The sequence below is a fragment of the Narcine bancroftii genome, chromosome 3 (genome assembly GCF_036971445.1).
Source record: "Narcine bancroftii isolate sNarBan1 chromosome 3, sNarBan1.hap1, whole genome shotgun sequence".
In the NCBI taxonomy this organism is placed as follows: domain Eukaryota; kingdom Metazoa; phylum Chordata; class Chondrichthyes; order Torpediniformes; family Narcinidae; genus Narcine; species Narcine bancroftii.
In genome coordinates, this window is record NC_091471.1 from 333903644 (window position 1) to 333923268 (window position 19625).

The 19625-nt window shown below is 40.0% G+C and overlaps 1 protein-coding gene and 1 long non-coding RNA gene across 6 annotated transcripts in view; one reads left to right on the forward strand and one right to left on the reverse strand.

The window, feature by feature from the left end:
• tmem260 (transmembrane protein 260) overlaps positions 1-19625 on the reverse strand; it is an 81726-nt gene that overhangs the window by 9150 nt on the left and 52951 nt on the right. For 4 of the 5 annotated variants that reach the window (XM_069929362.1, XM_069929359.1, XM_069929360.1 and 1 more), the window contains 3 exons: positions 5110-5282; positions 3147-3318; positions 1510-1658 (listed from right to left, as the gene is read on the reverse strand). In XM_069929362.1, the coding sequence (XP_069785463.1) occupies positions 1510-1658; positions 3147-3318; positions 5110-5282 (494 nt within the window). The remainder of the gene's footprint in view (positions 1-1509; positions 1659-3146; positions 3319-5109; positions 5283-19625) is intronic. The other variant, XM_069929363.1, reaches the window with a different exon arrangement.
• LOC138759247 (uncharacterized) lies at positions 1495-7114 on the forward strand. Its single transcript, XR_011354674.1, has 2 exons — positions 1495-1716; positions 3316-7114. It is a non-coding gene; the product is annotated as an uncharacterized lncRNA (long non-coding RNA).

The following is a 19625-nucleotide window of genomic DNA, read 5'->3' on the forward strand; positions in this document are numbered from 1 at the left end:
AACATGATCAGAGACGCACCTGATCCTGGCACCTAGGAAGCAACATACCATCAGAGAGCCTTGATCTCATTCACAGAACTTCTTATCTGTTTGTCTAACCAATGAGTCCCCAATCTCTTCTTCTCCCCCCCCCCCTTTCCTTCTGACCTGAGGGGCTAGTCTCTGTGCCAGAGACATGACCACTACAGCTTGTGCCTGGGAGATAGTTCCCCCACCCCCTGCAAACAGTATCCAAAACAGTATATTTATTGTTTGAGGGGAATAGCCACAGTAGTGTTCTGCACTGTCTTCCTATTTCCCTTCCCTCTCCTAACAGCTATCTGACTTTTAGGGTGACTGTCTCCCTGAAGCTCCTGTCTATCACTGCCTCCAAAATGATTCACAGTTCATTCAACCCCATTTTCCTAACTCAGTCTTCCAGGAGATGCAGCTGGATGCACCTCTTGCAGGTGTAGACATCAGGGACAATTGTGCTGTTCCAGGTTTCCCACATGCTGCATTCGGAGCGTTCCACTGCCCCAGCTTTCCCACATGCTGCATTCGGAGCGTTCCACTGCCCCAGCTCCTGTCTCTATTATCCATTCCTAGTTAAATACTAAGATCTTACCTTACTGGAAACACGCTCATTCTCAGCCTCTGCTCGCCGAAGCCACACTTACACCTTGGCTGTTCTACACTGGCCGCTCCGCTTGAGCTTCCCTCTTTTTATTTGTCCTTGCCCTTTATCAGTAGTATTCACTCCCACCACTCAATGTTCTGTTTAACCCTTAAATTGCCCACCATTCCCTTTTTAAATGCACTCACCAAAGCTAGTTCCTGACACTCAGAGGTCTCCGGAGTCCCTCACTCTTCCTCTTCCAGTGACAGTCCCGAAATTACAGATTCCAGTATTTTACTCCCCAACACTGACATATTTTCTGCCTTAATCTAAATGATATTCTTTTGTACCTCAAAGGCGAGAAAGTTCAACGTTTTAGCTGTTAAAGCTGTTTAACTAGCATATTGTTTGCTTTCCTCCGCCAACTGCATCTTTGTTTTGATGAAAATGCTCTGTTCTTTCTGAACAACATCTGAGTTTCTCACCATTTATAAAATATTCCCCTTGCTGAGACCCATTACCTCACATTTCTCCACACTCTAGACCATTTCTCATTACTCCAAGCAGTCCATATCCCAGTATCCCTGCTCTTTGCAGCAGGCCACCTGATTTTCCTCAAAGTCACAAGTTGTGAACAGCTGAACATCTTTACTAATTACTGTTACCCATCCTGCCCACCCTGATCTTTAACCAACCCTTTATCCAGCTAACGTTACCCACAACCCCATTATCCCTAATTTATGACAATATTTCTATACTCTCATCCACCACATGAATGCCCAACAAATTTCAACCAGATTCAGTGAAGGCCAGCTTTCTAGAAAGGGAGGTGATGTGGAGTTGCCTGTCCTGGTTGAATGAAGAAGTCAAGCTGCTCAAGCTCATTGGGTAAAATGTTGTCAGTGACTCACTCTTTGTTCTCACTAAACAAATGATGTAGGTTGAATGTCACAATCTGAGCAGAATCCTCCCCATGCACAGGCTGCCAACTGTTTCCGGGGAAATAGACATGGGGCAGGTGCTTGGCCAGTTTTGGCAAATACCAGTTGTACGTCATCATCTGAAGAGGAAGAAAAAGCAAGTTATGTTCTTGTACTATGAAGAAACAAATAATTCAGGTTATGAGACCCTCTCTTCTTCTGTACCTCTTCTGCACTTCCCTGCCATTTTTTTGTTCCATTCCCATACATCCCTTCATAGCCTCCCACCCATTCTCACAACCCGCCCTCCCTTTTTGGTTCCACAACCCCCCATCCCATTTTCCCATTGAATTTTTCCGCTCTCTTCTCCCCACCAGATCCATCTGGTCTCTTTACATTCCACCATTCCCACCTTCTCTAATTAGATCCCAGCACTGGTAGCCTTTGTTTCCAATTCCCCCCTCCCCCTCCATCTTCCACTGACCTCTTTGTTTCTCTTGCCTCTCACTCCCTTTGTCTGGCACCTGCCACTTCTCTGTCCATCATGTTTCACCTTGGCCTGATTGGAAAATCCAGTATGGGGTATCTTACCCCTCCCACCCTGCCTTCTTTACACTGCTCCAATACACCTAGTCCTCATGAAAAGTTTCAGTTCAAAAGATCAACTAGTCTTTTTCTCCCACTGATAGCGTGTTTGATTAACTGAGTACCTCCAGCAGACCTCAACATGGTACAGGAGATAGTGCCAGCATAAAAATATAGTTTTTTATACTACAGGAAGGATATTAATAGGGTTGAAAGATTTATGAGAATGTTGCCAGGTCTTCAGGAGTTGAGTTAGGGAAAGATTAAACAGGTTAGGACTTTATTCCTTGGAGCAAAGAATGAGGGGAGATTTGATAGAGGTTTACAAGATTATGAAAAGGTATAGACAGAGTGGATGTGAATAGGCTTTTTCCACTTTGATGGGGGCGATAAATACAAGAGGGCATAGTTTTAAGCTGAAAGGTTTGGGGGAACATCAGGGGAAAATTCTTCACTCAGAGGATGGTGGGAGTGTGGAATGGGCTGCCATCTGATGTGAATGTTGGTTCGAATTTTTAGTTTTAAAAAATAGATTGGATAGATACATGGATGGGAGAGGACTGGAAGGTTATGGAGTGGGAGCAGGTCAGTAGGATTAGTGAAATAGTGGTCGGCACAGACTAGAAGGGCCAAGTGGCCTGTTTGCTGTGCTGTAGTGTTCTATGGTTCTATAGTCTTACAATAAAACCAAAGTGCAGGACATGATGTTAAAGAGAAAAGTACAAACACTGCAAGGCATCATCTTATACTAATGGAAAGTCCATTCAAGAGGCGGATAGAGGCTGTCCTTGAATCTGAAGGTTCATGTTTTCAGACTCATGTATCTTCTACCCAAAGGGAGGAGGGAGAAGACAGTGTTACCGGGTGAATGGGACTAATTGGATTGCTCTCCTGGAAATTGCCTTGGACTTAATGGGCTGAATGGTCTCCTTGTCACCACAAGATGGGTCACCAGCTGATGTGAGGTTTTAAGCTGAATCATGCTTCTGGATGCCTGTCTGTCCCTTGGACTTTCTTCTGTCTTAGCAGATCCCATTTCTTACCTCCTGATCCACCAGGCTGAGGTCAGGTCTTTGCTGCTCACAGTAATGGAGGTATCGTAGAGAGTTTCCTGGGAGGTCTCCATGGAGCAGAATGACAGCATTAAGGGGCATGCTACCCAAAAGATTTCTGCCAAATTTGTCTATAACATCATTGTTACTTTTGTCACAGATCCTGAATAAAATAAGATTGTTGGAGAAAACAATGAATAGAGAAATATTTTCTGCACATCTCAACCATCACAACAAAGATTCAGGACCAGGCCAACTCACAAGAAGTCCTTCCTTCCAAGGAAACAGCAGAGCAAAAGGCTTCTCCAACAGATCTTCACACAGCCTTGCTTCATATTTATTTGTGCCAAGACCTGTTTGCCCAGACACTAGTTTTATAAATTTTGGGCTCAGCTGACCCCTGTGAATCTTCCCCTGTGAATCTTCCCCTGTGAATCTTCCCCTGTGAATCATTTAGGAGCAAATTCTCAACTCTCACGCCCAACAGAAAGGAATCCTTGTTTGAGATCAATAACTCAGCTCCAGGGTATTGCTGCAGGATTTCTTTTGGGCAATGTCCAAGGTCCAATCATTCACAAGACTCTGCCTTCATCAGCAAGACCTGGACAACATTTAGGGACACTGCTATGTAACATAGGTTCCCAGGCATTAACCATCTTCATCAAGATGCCTACCTCTTTTTGACGATCAACAGCATTATCATTCTTTAATGTTAAATTCCCCAGCAAGATGCTGAAATGAAAAGCGGCTGAACCAGAAATGTGAATACTGTAATTATAAGAATGATGAGAGACTACATCATGTAACACACATCCTGACTCCCAAAGCCTTCCCACAATCTTGATGGTACAATTCAGAGTGATGGAATGCTCCTCCAAGATAAGTGCCAATGAGAGCAAAACCACTCAACCGACTTACAACCCATCCAAATGATACGCTCCCTCCTCCAGCAATGTTCACAGGGTGTATCATCTCCAAAATAAGTTGCAAAATTTCATTATTGCTTCTCCAACTGAACTCTTAAACTCGTGACTTGTACTATGAAGGCTGTAGGCACATTATCCTGACACAGAAACATCATCTTGACTTAATCATGGGGTCAAAGTCCTGCAATGGCCCACCTAAAGTCAGTGTGTAGAATTGCAGCAGTTCAAAAAGATTACTTCATCAGCTCCTGCTCAAGGACAATTGGAACAGAGAGTCTTAGAATAATATGGTATGTAAACGTCCAAAAAGACATCAGCCAAGCTGCCTCATTTACCTACATTTGGCATAGGTCCCTCTAAACCTTTCTTGTCCACATACCTTTGGAGCATCCTTGTCATTTATGATACAGGATCAGGGTTTTAAGTACATTCTCAGTCACATCACTACTTGTACTCTACCATCACCTCCCCATCTTTACCAGGGTTAGATCTGTGAGAGTTCATCATCCCTCAGCCTCTAACAATCTACAGAGTTTTTGAATGAAACCTTGAGCTGCCTTGATTTGCTCCATTTATTTTAACTCTTTCCAACCCTTCTCAGTGTTATGTTGGTTTCAACTATTCACGATGACTCCCCATTCCAATCCAGTAGTTAAAGAAACCTCCTTTTGGGTCCCAGCCATTGCAGTCCCTGGGGAAACCTGGAAGCCAACGCGCACACCCCAGACCCATATCGCATCATCATCACACTCTGTATTCTGGTGATGTTGCTCGAGGCAGCCCCAACAGTAGTAGAGGACTGCTGAACTCTATCTCAGAAGGCAAATAGGCTCATGTTTTAATGTCTCTGCCAGAAAACAGTACCTCTGTTAGAGTGAAGTTCCTTCAGCTTTACCCACACTTTGTCCTGAATTCTCCAGGGTGGGTCTTAACCCCACAGTCAGAGACCCATCAGTGACAAGGAATGCACTCAGCCAAGCTGACACCATCAGCAGCTGCTGCAGGATCATTTGCAAAATGGTCCTTACCTATAGTTCAGGTGGATTTGGAAAGCAGTAAGAAGGATGGCAGGGAGCCACTCTGCCCAGTGCCAAAGGGAGTGAGAGCCCATTACACTTCGCAGCAAAGAGGCGAGTGAAGCGAGACCACAGCCTGCCAGAACACAAACCACCAAATTACTCTGCAACCAGAATCTTTCAACCTATAGAAAGAAAATTAACAATGTTTTAATCACACAAGCCTCATGACCCACACTATCTAGGCATTTGCATCCATTCACTTTCCCGTGCCATCTAGCTACACTGGCTAATTAGCCTACCAATCTGTCTTTGAGATTGGAAGCAAGAGCAATGCAGTCACATGGAGAACATGCAAACTCCACACAAACAGCACGAGGTCAAGATTGAAACTGCACCTCCAGGAGTTGTGAGACAGCAAGACTAAGCATTATTCTGCAAGGATGCCCTAAATTGTCCTTGGAATGTGTTAGAATATGTGAAGCAAATTAGATGGTTTTACATGGAAGACATCTGTGCCTTTGACAATGAAGGGTTAATACCAAGGGTTAGAGTGAAACACAAGCTGTGGAAACCTATCAGATGGATATCACATACTTCCAAATGCTTAGCGCTAAAGATTTTAGTTTTTTTGGAATCTTACATGTGGAGGCATTATCTCCTCTTCTGAGAGTGAGTTGGCACGTGTGCTAGCAATGCATTCTGTGTTATGGAGAGGTCCAGTCGGAAGAATGTAACTTCCACATTACTTGGTAATCGATGGTCTCTCATTCCCCAGCAACAAATAGAACTAGATGCATATAAATGGGCAAGACTAAGATAATAATATTAGGGGTAAGGACAGGCATAAACACAAGGGAGTTGACTTAAACCAGGGGAAGCAGAAAAGGTGATTAATAAAGTATGCTATGCTGTCTCTAAAGAGGAACTAAACTCTCTGGGAAAGGGCATTCTCACTTGGCTCATGATAATATTAAACTGATAGAAAGGACATAAGCAGGCCTGAGCATTAGATACCATCAAACAGTGACTAAAAATGGATGAGAAAAAAAAGTGAGTTTTAATTTTTTCAAATTTTAAATTATTTTTTAAAAATTTAAAAATACAGCACTATATTAGGCTCTTTCTGCCCACGAGACTGCCGTCCAATTAACCAAAACCCCGATTCGTTTTGAAGGGTGGGAGGAAACTGGAGCACCTGAGGAAACCCACTCAGACGCAGGGAGAATGTACAACTCCTTACAGACAGCACGTGATTTGAACCCCTAGTGATGTAATAGCATTGAACTAACTGCTACACTAAATATGCCACCCTACTACATTAACCATGCTGCCCTTTATAAAAAGCAGTACAAAAATATTGCAAAAATATTGACAAGCATGACAGAAAAAAGAAATAGCCTCTCAGGAACCAAGAGATTTAAAAGTCTTGCACCTCATGTTCAGCATTCACATTTTTCACACCTCTCCATAGTACCATCGAAAACTACAGCACAGAAAACAGGCCATTCGACCTTTCTAGTCTGTGCTAAAACTTCATTCCACTAGTCCCATTGACTTGCACTCATTCCATAACCTTCCAGACCTCTCCCATCCATGTATCTACCCAATTTATTATTAAGGTAAAGAGTAAGCCCACATTTTCCATGTCAGATGGCAGCTCGTTCCACATCTGTTCAAATTTCCTTCCTTGCCCATTACTGCACTGCTAATTTCACGATATCTTAAAGTTGATTAGTGATAATTTAATGCTATATTCCCTGTTCAGATTTCAGGTGCTTTCACCTTCCTCATTTCAATAACTTTCCCCTCAAACAGGGGGAAAAAACCTGGAACAAGTCTAAATAATAACAAAAGGGTGAAAACTACAAGTTATAGTCCCTATTTTAAATCCCCAGATAATGTGAACAATTGAACTCAAAGCTACAATTGAAATTCACAACAGAACTACTCAACTGAAACAGTTTTAGTCTCTCTGCTGTCAGTATTCCATGTAATAAATTGCATTAAAAAATTATTTTAGTGTCTTCTTGCATGAAAAAACTGGCAATGCAATTTATCATGAACGTTACTAATAATTTAGAAGTCACAACGATGAACAGTTAAACCTTGATTTTATTTCATGAAAGAGCAATAACACTTTGTTTCAAATTACTTAGCACCAAATGACGTTTACTTAAGTAAGCACTGTATTTTTAAAAAACAAATAATATCAAATGTGGTTTTCAGAATAAATATCAAATCCTTGGATTACAAATGTTGCCACTAAATTAATATTACATACTACAATACCAAACAAAATGGCAGAAATTCTCAACAGGTCAGCCAGCAGCTGTGAAGAAAAGAGAGTTAACATTTCTAATTAACAACTCTTCAGAGATATATCAGTCAATGTTTCAGGCGTGAACTCTTTATCAAGACTAATATAGAGTAGGTGAACTTGCATATATAAAAGGGGGGAGAAGCTGGGATGGGAGACCAGAAATGATAGTTATAGAACAGAGTTACAGATGGTGATTTGGAAAGGAAATTGTTCTTTGCTATTTGTTGCAGCAGGATTTGATTACAGGAGTAAAATTATTTTGCTATAGAGTCTACTTTGTGGTAAGACATCCTTACTCTTGACAGGACAAAGTTAAGACCCATGGTAATCTTCAAACGCAAAATTACACCTAAAATAAAATTCCCTGTGGCCATTTTTATACATTTTCATGAAAAAGGATGGATGGGTGAAAATGGTGTAAAACTATGGATAGACAATATGTGGAAAAGATGGCCAGACAGTTTAAGCAAGGAACGGAGTTTGCTGGTCTGGAATATGTTTCGTAGCCACTTAATTGAAAACACTAAAAGTAAATTAGCCCTACATAATACTTACATGGCGGTTATTCGGATGGTTTGACATCTATATTGTAACCTCTTGATGTCTGCTTGAACAAGCCATTCAAAAACCATGTGTACGAGGAATGGAATACATAATGTTGAGTGCAGAAAAGTCGTTTACAAAAGGCGGGGCAATGCGTGCTGCAACGCTTGATGCGCTGTGTAACTTTGTGATAAAATCATTCAGAAAGTGCAGTATCTCTTGTGCAATTGATGTTGTTATGGGACACTGACAACAATGAAACCACCTCATTAGATATAGACTGGGACCAGACCCATATCATGACTGTTTTAACAGTGAGAGTATGGATGCTGCCATTTTTGCCTCAGACGATGATAGCGAGTGATTTTGAAGGGTTCTAATTGTGTTGTTGTTTTCAATAAAAATCTCAATGGAAATCTGTCACAGTTTTTTGTTTTTCAAGAGTCGCCTTATACGTCAAATTGTTTTTTTCATGGGTTGATATACGCTGAATCAGTATGGATTGGATTTTGAGCTGAATTTTAAATCTCAAAGGTATATCCAGCATATAAGTCGACTCCCTTTTTTGAGAGATTTTGGATTTCACGACTTGACTTATACACCGAAATATACAGTAATTATTTTAGGACTGACTCTTTATCTCTGTTTTCAGTTAAGTGGCTACGAAACATATCCCAGACCAGCAAACTCCGTTCTTTGCTTAAACTGTCTGGCCATCTGTTCCACATATTGTCTATCCATAGTTTTACACCATTTTTACCCATCCATCCTTTTTCATGAAAATGTATAAAAATGGCCACAGAGAATTTTATTTTAGGTTTAATTTCGCGTTTGAAGATTACCATGGGTCTTAACTTTGTCCTGTCAAGAGTAAGAATGTCTTACTACAAAGTAGACTCTATAGCAAAATAATTTTACTCCTGTAATCAAATCCTGCTGCAACAAATAGCAAAGGACAATTTCCTTTCCAAATCACCATCTGTAACTCTGTTCTATAACTATCACTTCTGGTCTCCCATCCCAGCTTCTCCCCCTTTTATATATGCAAGTTCACCTACTCTTTCTTAGTCTTGATAAAGAGTTCAGACCTGAAACATTGACTGACCATTTCTACCTGTCTGACCTGCTGAATTCCTCTAGCAATTCTTGGCTTTGTGCATGGTAGGACACATCTAACCAATATTATAAAGTTTTTCAAGGCGGTTACCAGAAAAGTGTCATCTATTTTAATGATCTGGTAATGATGTGGTAAATTATATGAGCAAATTTGCAGGTGACGAAAGATTGGGGGTGTAGCGGACCGTAAAGAAGGTTTTCAAAGCTTGCAGAGGGATCTGGATCAGCTGGAAAAATGGCAGATGGAATTTAATGCAGTCAAGTTGAAGTGCTTTACGGGGAGTCACGTGATGGAGTAGTGGCCGTCGGTGAACTCCAGCCCTCTCCAGAAAAGTCGGGAAAAACAAAGGAAAACACAAAGGCACAGAAATAAAAGTTAAAGAAAAGTGAGTATAAAGGTGGAAAGAAGATGGCGACAAAAAAAGAAAAATCGAAAGCAACGGTAAGAAGAGAGGAAGAGAAGACAACGGAAGAAGAAGGAGAAGGTCTTACCTGTTCGAAGAGGCCCGCGGTGGAGAGAGAAACCCGCTCCCTCAGGTCGGTAGAAAGTGGACTACAAAAATGGCTCGCTGAGCCGAGTAAAAGTGCGCAACCGCGCATGAAAAAAAACACACCGACGGGAGGGGGGACCAGCTGGGGAGTCGATCTCCACAGCCGGCAACGACAGCTGCAGAACACCTGCAGCAAGAGGAGAACATAGAAGACAATGGAAACAAGAAAGAAGAGAAGAAAAGGGGAACAAAGAAACAACAGATGGCCAACCCAGAGGAAGAAGAAGAGGAAGAGTACAGTGAAATAGAAGAAGAAGGGAAAGGCAAGATAAAGGTTGTACTTTCTCTTATTAAAGGATACATGGAGTCATTTAAAGAATGGCAAACACAGGAATTTAATGATTTAAGAAGAAGAATAAACAACACAGAAGAGAAAATAAATAAAATAGATATGACCTTAACAGAAATGGGAAAGAAAATGGACAAGATGGAAGAGTGGGCAGTAGCAGCAGAAATGGAGGTAGAAGACTTAAAAAAGAAATTGGAGGAATCTAATAAAAAAGCTATAGAGACACAAGAACTGTTAGCTCAAAAAATAGATATAATGGAAAATTATAACAGAAGAAATAACATAAAGATAGTGGGCCTTAAGGAAGATGAAGAAGGCAAGAATATGAGGGAGTTTATAAAAGATTGGATCCCTAGGATCCTAGGATGTCCAGAACTACAGCAAGAAATGGAAATAGAAAGGGCACATAGAGCATTGGCCTTTAAACCACAACCACAACAAAAACCAAGATCTATTTTAGTAAAATTCCTAAGATATACTACAAGAGAAAAGGTACTGGAGAAGACAATGGAAAAAGTAAGAGAGGGCAACAAGCCACTGGAGTATAAAGGGCAAAAAATCTTCATTTATCCAGATATAAGTTTTGAACTCCTAAAGAAGAGAAAGGAGTTCAATACAGCAAAGGCGATTTTATGGAAGAAAGGGTATAAATTTATACTAAAGCATCCAGCGGTATTGAAAATATTTATTCCAGGACAACAAAACAGACTATTCTCGGATCCAGAAGAAGCACGAAAATTTGCAGAACAATTACAAAATAGACGGAGGGATGAAGACGGGTGAAGAGAGTAAAAATGATCACGATTGATATGTATGTGGGTAAAGAGGTATAAGAGTGAATAGATATAATGTGCATACGTGAATGTATCTGTACTTAGAGGAAAATATAGATAGTATAGACAAGAATTAATAAGGGAAGGTAATGGAATAGAGAGAATAAGGAGGGAATTAAAAGAGTGACCTTTGTTACATATGAAAAGTGAAATCTTTTCTGGGGGGGCTGGGTGGGGGGGAATAGCGGTCACTGCAAAATCAGTTGACGCTTGCGAGTGAATTCGCAAACCCAAATGGAGAGGGGAGATGTGGTTGTCCGACAAGGGATAAAGGGCAACTCAGGAGGGGAAGGGGAGATTGGGGCTAAAGAAGATATAAATAGGAGAATAAGGAAAATGTTTGATGTTGTAGGAATGTTGTCTTATAAAGGGTTTAAAATAAGAAAACAGAAATGGAAAAGGAGGAAAGGTAATGATGGAAAAACAGATAGAGAAGATAAACAAAGTATAAAATGGCTACGCTGAACTATATGACTTTAAATATTAATGGAATACATAACCAGATTAAAAGGAAGAAACTACTAAATTTACTGAAAAAAGAAAAAATTGATATAGCATTTGTCCAAGAAACACACTTAACTGAATTGGAGCACAAGAAATTAAAGAGAGATTGGGTAGGACATGTAACAGCAGCATCGTATAATTCAAAAGCAAGAGGAGTGGCTATATTAATTAGTAAAAATGTGCCAATTAAAATAGGCACAATTAAAATAGAAGACGAAATAATAGATCCAGCAGGGAGATATGTAATGATAAAATGTCAGATATATTCGGAGTTTTGGAATCTACTTAATGTATATTCACCTAACGAAGAAGATCAAAAGTTTATGCAAGATATCTTTTTGAAGGTAGCTAATACGCAAGGGAACATACTAATAGGAGGGGATTTCAACCTGAATTTGGATTCAAATATGGATAAAACTGGGAAAAAAATTAACAGAAAGAACAAAGTAACCAAATTTATAATTAAATCAATGCAAGAAATGAAACTTTTGGATATATGGAGGATACAAAACCCAAAAGAAAAAGAAAATTCATACTACTCGGCTAGACATAAAACATACTCAAGAATAGACCTATTTTTGTTATCAGCTAGTATGCAAGATAGAGTAATAAAAACAGAATATAAAGCTAGAATACTATCGGACCATTCACCCTTAATATTGACAGTAAAGCTAGAGGACATCCCTCCAAGAATGTATAGATGGAGATTAAACCCCATGTTACTTAAAAGGCAGGATTTTAGAGAATTTATTGAAAAACAATTAAAAATGTATTTTGAAGTAAATACGGAATCAGTGGAAGATAAGTTTATACTATGGGATGCAATGAAAGCATTCATTAGAGGGCAAATAATAAGTTATGTAACCAAGATGAAGAAGGACTATAATCAGGAAACAGAGCAGTTGGAAAGGGAAATAGTAAATATAGAAAAAAAATTAGCAATGAAGGAAGATACAACTAAAAGAAGAGAATTGGCGGATAAAAAAATAAAATATGAAACATTACAAACATATAAGGTAGAGAAGAATATAATGAAGACAAAACAGAAATATTATGAACTAGGTGAAAAAACGCACAAAATCCTAGCATGGCAGCTTAAGACAGAACAAGCTAAGAAAATGGTATTGGCATCAAGGAAAAAAGACAAACAAATTACATATAATCCAAAAGAAATTAAGGAAAACTTTAGAGAATTCTATGAACAATTATACCGAACTGAAAACGAAGGGAAAGAAGGGAAAATAGATGAATTTTTGACTAAAATTGAACTACCAAATAGAGGAACAAAATAAATTAACAGAACCATTTGGAACAGTAGAAATACAAGAGATAATAAAAAAATTACCAAATAATAAGACACCAGGAGAGGATGGATTTCCAATAGAATTCTACAAAACATTTAAAGACTTATTAATTCCGCCCCTCCTGGATGTAATCAACCAGATTGATAAAACACAAAGCTTACCAGATTCATGTAAAACAGCAATAATTACAGTAATACTAAAACAAGGGAAAGATCCACTTTCACCAGCGTCATATAGACCAATATCTTTGCTAAACACAGATTATAAGATAATAGCTAAACTATTAGCAAACAGATTAGCAGAACAGGTACCGAAAATGGTAAATTTAGACCAAACTGGATTTATCAAAAAAAGACGCACAACAGACAATATTTGTAAATTTATTAACTTAATTCATGCGGTAGAAGGAAATAAAACACCTGCAGTAGCAGTTGCTTTAGACGCAGAGAAGGCCTTCGACAGAGTAGAATGGAATTATTTGTTCAAAGTATTGCAAAAATTCAGTTTACCGGAGAAGTATATTAATTGGATTAAGCATTATATAAGGGACCGTTAGCGAAAGTGACAGTAAATGGACATGTATCAAAGCAATTTAACTTAAGCAGGTCAACGCGGCAGAGATGCCCACTATCACCTTTATTGTTTGCGTTAGCTATAGAACCACTAGCAGAATTGATAAGAATAGATAATAATATAAAAGGAATAAAAATAAAAGACAAGGAATATAAAATCAGTCTATTTACGGATGATGTTATAGTGTACTTAACAGAACCAGAACTATCAATAAAAGAATTATATAAGAAATTGAAGGAATATGGAGAAGTCTCGGGTTACAAGATAAACGTAAATAAAAGTGAAGCAATGCCTATGAATAATGCGGATTTCTCAAAATTTAAGAAGGAATCTCCATTTAGATGGCAAATGCAGGCAATAAGATACCTAGGTGTACAAATAAACAAAAATCTAGGCCAATTATATAAACTCAATTATTATCCACTAATGAAAAAATTAGAGGACGATTTAGAGCATTGGAAAGATCTACCACTAACACTAATAGGAAGGATAAACTGTATTAAAATGAACATTTTTCCAAGGATATTATACCGATTACAGGCATTGCCAATACAACTGACAGAAAAATTCTTCAAAGAGTTAAAGAAAATAATAAGGACATTTTTATGGAGAGGGGGGAAACCGAGGATAGCACTAGATAAATTAACAGAATGGTATAAACAAGGAGGCTTACAACTGCCAAACTTTAAAAATTATTATAGAGCCGCACAATTAAGATACCTATCAGATTTTTATCAAACAAGGGAAAAACCAGACTGGACGAGATTAGAATTAGATAAAATAGGGGAAAAGATACCTGAACATATATTATATAAATGGGATGAAAAATTGGTACAACATAGAACTTCTCCAGTATTACATCATCTCCTCAATATTTGGAAGAAGATTCATGTAGAAAGAAATAAAACAAATTATCAATTACCAAAACTAATATTGACGCAAAATAAGTTACTCCCTTTTACAATAGATAACCTTTCCTTTAGAGAATGGGAAAAAAAAGGGATTAAAAGAATAGAAAATTGTTTTTCAGGAAATAGATTCTTATCCTTTCAACAAATGAGAGATAAGTACAATATAACTGGAGATACAGCGCTGGCATATTACCAACTGAGATCCTACTTGAAGGATAAATTAGGAAGCAATTTGAGTTTGCCAGAGGGAAGTAACCTTGAATATGTGACTACAGATACAATGTTAATCAAAAGATTTATAACAAATATGTATATTAAACTGCAAGAAAAGGAGAATGAGGAAACAAATGGTAAAACTAAACAAAAATGGGAACAAGATTTAAATATAAAGATAAAAAACGAAACATGGGAGAAATTATGTTCTGGAACAATGAGAAATACAATAAATACGAGGCTACGTGTGATACAATATAATTGGTTACACAGACTATACATTACACCTCAAAAGTTAAATAAATGGGACCCAACAGTATCTGGCAGATGTTTTCGATGTAAAAAAGAAATGGGAACAACAATTCATGCAATCTGGACATGTGAGAGAGTAGAAAAATTTTGGGAAGATCTCAATCAGATATTAAATAAAATAACAGAAAACAATATACCAAAGAATCCAGAGATCTTTCTCCTAAGTAACATAAAAAACAAAGAATTTGGAATTGATTTGGAGGATGCACAAAAAAGATTTGTTAAGATAGCTCTAGCCGTAGCAAAAAAATGTATTATGTCAACCTGGAAATTGGAAGATAATTTGAAAATACAACAATGGTATATAGAAATGAATAAATGTATTCCATTAGAAAAAATAACATATAGTTTAAGAAATAATATTGAAATATTCGAACAAATATGGGAGCCTTACATTAAATACAATAGCGAAAACCTACCGGGGACAAACATTACCTAAGTTGATGGAAGGAGAAGGAAAGAAAAGAATGGACTCAGTAGAATTTCTGGTGTATTTTTGTTGAATGACAACATTGTTTGACTGGTTTAATGTAACCTAGATTGTATACCTAAAATGGATGGGGGGGGGGGGGGTGGGGGGGTGGCTTGGGAGGAGGGAGGGAGGGGGGGGGGAGAAAAAGTCACTGTATATGTGTGAAAAAGAAAAAGTGTGTATCATGGCTAATGTGATTTATGGTGTGAAAAATAAAAAAATTAAAAAAAAATAATAAAAAAAAGTTTAAGTGCTTTGAAAATCAATGAAAATCAAATGAGATAGACAACAGACTCGCCAAGGCAAATAGCGCCTTTGGAAGACTACACAAAAGAGTCTGGAAAAACAACCAACTGAAAAACCTCACAAAGATAAGCGTATACAGAGCCGATGTCATACCCACACTCCTGTTCGGCTCCGAATCATGGGTCCTCTACCGGCACCACCTACGGCTCCTAGAACGCTTCCACCAGCGTTGTCTCCGCTCCATCCTCAACATCCATTGGAGCGCTTATACCCCTAACGTCGAAGTACTCGAGATGGCAGAGGTCGACAGCATCGAGTCCACGCTGCTGAAGATCCAGCTGCGCTGGATGGGTCACGTCTCCAGAATGGAGGACCATCGCCTTCCCAAGATCGTGTTATATGGCGAGCTATCCACTGGCCACCGTGACAGAGGTGCACCAAAGAAAAGGTACAAGGACTGCCTAAAGAAATCTCTTGGTGCCTGCCACATTGACCACCGCCAGTGGGCTGATAACGCCTCAAACCGTGCATCTTGGCGCCTCACAGTTTGGCGGGCTGCAACCTCCTTTGAAGAAGACCGCAGAGCCCACCTCACTGACAAAAGGCAAAGGAGGAAAAACCCAACACCCAACCCCAACCAACAAATTTTCCCTTGCAACCGTTGCAATCGTGTCTGCCTGTCCCGCATCGGACTTGTCAGCCACAAACGAGCCTGCAGCTGACGTGGACTTTTTACCCCCTCCATAAATCTTCGTCCGCGAAGCCAAGCCAAAGAGAGAGAAGAGACTAACCAAAGTAGAACAAAGGTAGGCGGTAGGGCACTGAGAAGTGCCGTAGAACAGAGGGATCTGGGAGTATAGATACATTAACTTCCTGAAAATGGCGTCACTCACAGGATGATAGGTTTTGAAGAGAGCTTTTGGCACAGTGGCCTTCATAAATCTAAGTATTGAGTACATGAATTGGGATGTGATGTTGAAATTGTACAGGACATCGGTGAGGCCAGATTTGGAGTACAGTGTTCAGTTTTTGTCATCTAGCTACAGGACAGAGAGCAATAAAATTGAAAGAGTGTAGGAAAAATTTACAAGGATTTTTGCACGGGACTTGAAAAGCTGAATTACAGGGAAAGGTTGAAAAAATTAGGACTTTATTCCATGGAGTGTCAGAGATTGAGGGGAGATTTGATAGAGGTATTCAAAATTATGAGGGTAAAAATTGGGTAAATGCAAACAGGCTGTTTCCCCTGAGGTTGAGTGAGACAAGACCAAGAGGACATAGGTTAGGGGTGAAAGGTGAAATATTTAGGAATATTAGGAGAACAACAGCGCAGTGAATGGTGGGAGTGTGGAATGAGCTGCCAGAAAAGGTGGTGGATGCGGATTCAATTTCAACGTTTGAGAAAAATTTGGATAGGTACATGGATGGAAGGGGGATTGAGGGCTATGGTCCAGCTGCAAGTCAATGGGACTAGGCAGAATAAATAATTTGGCATGGACTAGATGGATAGAAGGGCCTGTTTCTGTATAGTGTAGCAGGCCACCGACCGCACCACGCTTGAAGCGTCAATCCGACACTGGGAGCCCCCAGCTTACACAGCCGGCCAAGACGGGCTACGTACTTTGAAGTTGATACTTGACTCAGCAGCACGCGGCTGCATTGCCCCACTCCGATGGGCTGGCCAGTGGCAGCCAATCGGGTGGAGCTAGGAAAGCAGCCACACCTGGGGATGAGAGGGGCTCACCGATTGGCTGCTTCCCGGATAATGCTAAACAGCCAATCCCAGGAAGCAGATCATAATGTCACCAGTCGGGTGGCATGATGATGTCAGAGATGGGTTTCTGAGCCCTTTATAAGCAGAGCTTCCAGCACAATAAACCAGTGTTGAATTCATTCCCGTAGGGTGTGTCTCTTCTTTAAGCATAATCTCTCCAGCAGTAGCAGCCGCTACAGTAGTGGTGTTCTGTGGTGTGCACCAACTGTCCTTCTTTGTTAGCTTTCAATGCCCTGTATCTCAGGGTATCTGGTCCATTTGAATATCAACATTTCCCAGTCTCTCATTATTAAAAAAAATAACTCACTTTTGTCTAAATTATATTTGATCTCCCATATTGCTTTCCACTCACTCAGCTTGTCTATATTTTCTTGAAGCCTTTTTCATCCAAATCATCAGGTGTTTGAGATTCAGCAGTTTTCAGGCTCATTAATTTTCATTCACATTTCTTGGTCCTCTTCAATTTCTTATTTAGATTTTGTCCCTTCACAACTCCACCTTCAGGTTCATGTTCTCATGACCACCTTGCTACACAGTTAATTGTCATGGAGCTGTTCGGCCTAGAAACAGGTCCTTTGGCCCACTGCGTCAATGGCCACTATCATGCCTTGTTGCTCATCTTACTGACATTAATTCCATATCCCTCTCCAGATCCCCCTTGAATGCTGTTCCTGCTTCTGTTTCCTCTTCCTCCTCCAGTAGCTCATTCTTTCTGTGAAAAATATACCCTCAGATCCTTTTAAACCTATGCCCTCTAATTTTAGGCCCCTATATGGGAAACTGATACTGGCCATCTACCCTCTCAGAATGTTATATACAATAATAATTTGTCTTTTGTTTTGTGTCCAGATAAAGTAAATCATACTTGTCATCAGACTGATTATCTGAACTAAAACCTCCCCCAACTAAAATCTGGGAAGAATGAAGGTGCCCTCCATAAATTTTACTTCCCAGCAAAAAAAATCCATCCCATCCCACCTATTGCGAGGCTGAATCGAACATCACAACCTCAACGTTCCATCTGACCACTTCATTCCAGTCGGCCTCTACAACATAATCATCATCCATGCCCCAGCTCACCTGCTTGTCCGTGCCTCGGTCACCTCTAGATCCAAGTACTGCCTTCCACAAACTAAACAAGCTCTGCTGTTTCTATCTGAACCAATTTCCAAACCTTGTTCAACCATTATCCAGGTGTTTGTGACAGGACCAACATTGGGTTGTGGTCATTTCAAAATTAACATCTTTCAGTGGCCTTTACTCAGGAATCTCTGTTCTACAGCTCTGCCATTCTTGTTTATGTGCATTGGAGTTCCCTCCTCAATAAGGTCCACTTAAAAAACCACGGTGACTACAAATCCCACTTATGGACATTCCTTTTCCGCTGGCACCCTATTTCTTTCCAATAACAGGAACTGAGTGGCGTTTACAAAACAACAGAAGCAGCATATTTTCACCGATAATTTTAATTTTGTCTGATATTGCAATTTTCCCCTTTCCCTCCCCTGCTTTTTACAGCCTATTCCTCAAGTCAAGTGAGTACCCTCGTTACACTGCAGATCTGGTATGGTTAGATACCACAACCTCAAATCAGTTACACTATTGGGACTAAAATTTCAACTTCAACTCCTAACTGTAACAACAACATGGCATATCAATATCCCCCTCTTCACAGCAGAAATTAACATGGAGAGTGAATTATGAGCATATTACCTGACCTCTAGGCTACATCCATATGTTCCTACTGCACCCAAAGGTGATAGGATCTTGAATTGTATTCAGTTTTTGTCACCAAGATACAAGATGAACCAAATCCTAGGAGTAATTCAGAGAGATATTAGGACACTGATCTTCTGTATCAGAGCCTGAACTATGAGAGATCTTCCCAACATAACGAAGTTATCCCCAGGGTTAACCCCAAAGTGTAGGACAGCGAAACAGACTCAACCCAGCAAAAATGAAGTTCAGTTTTTTTTGCACCAAGTGTTGAATGCAAAAGTTAAGCAACAGTTAGATATTCAGCGAGGCAATTACAGGGAAATGGCAGCACTGTTGGAGCTACTGTAACAATAACACTGCTACTGGTGTGGACACAGGAGAGAAGGGAGCAGAGACACAGTGCTGCTCCACTGGGTCCAACCGCCCAGACCGAATGCCAGTGATTCCATACAGACTTTAAACACCCTGTTAAAAGAGCCAACGATGTTTTATTTTTAATTAAAATCTTGCAACCTTGCCGTCTATGCCCAAGATGGCAGCACCTATGCTTGGCAGCAGCCATGAGAGGTTGCAGACTCTGGGGAGCAGTGGACAAGTGCAGAGCACCAGAAATTGGGAAAATTTGTAAAGGAAAATCAAAAGATACGATCCTACAGGATGGGGCTCAGCAGTTGAAGGACCCACACAAGCTGCAGGTGATCAGCAACACGGTCGGAAGGACCCGCATCGGCTGCAGGTGGTCAGCAACACGGTCGAAGGAGTCATGGAACTGAGATACCTTAGGGTGCTGAGGGCAAGAAGAGCTCCCGAAAAGCCCCCAAAGAGCCTCGGGCCCTGGAGGCTTC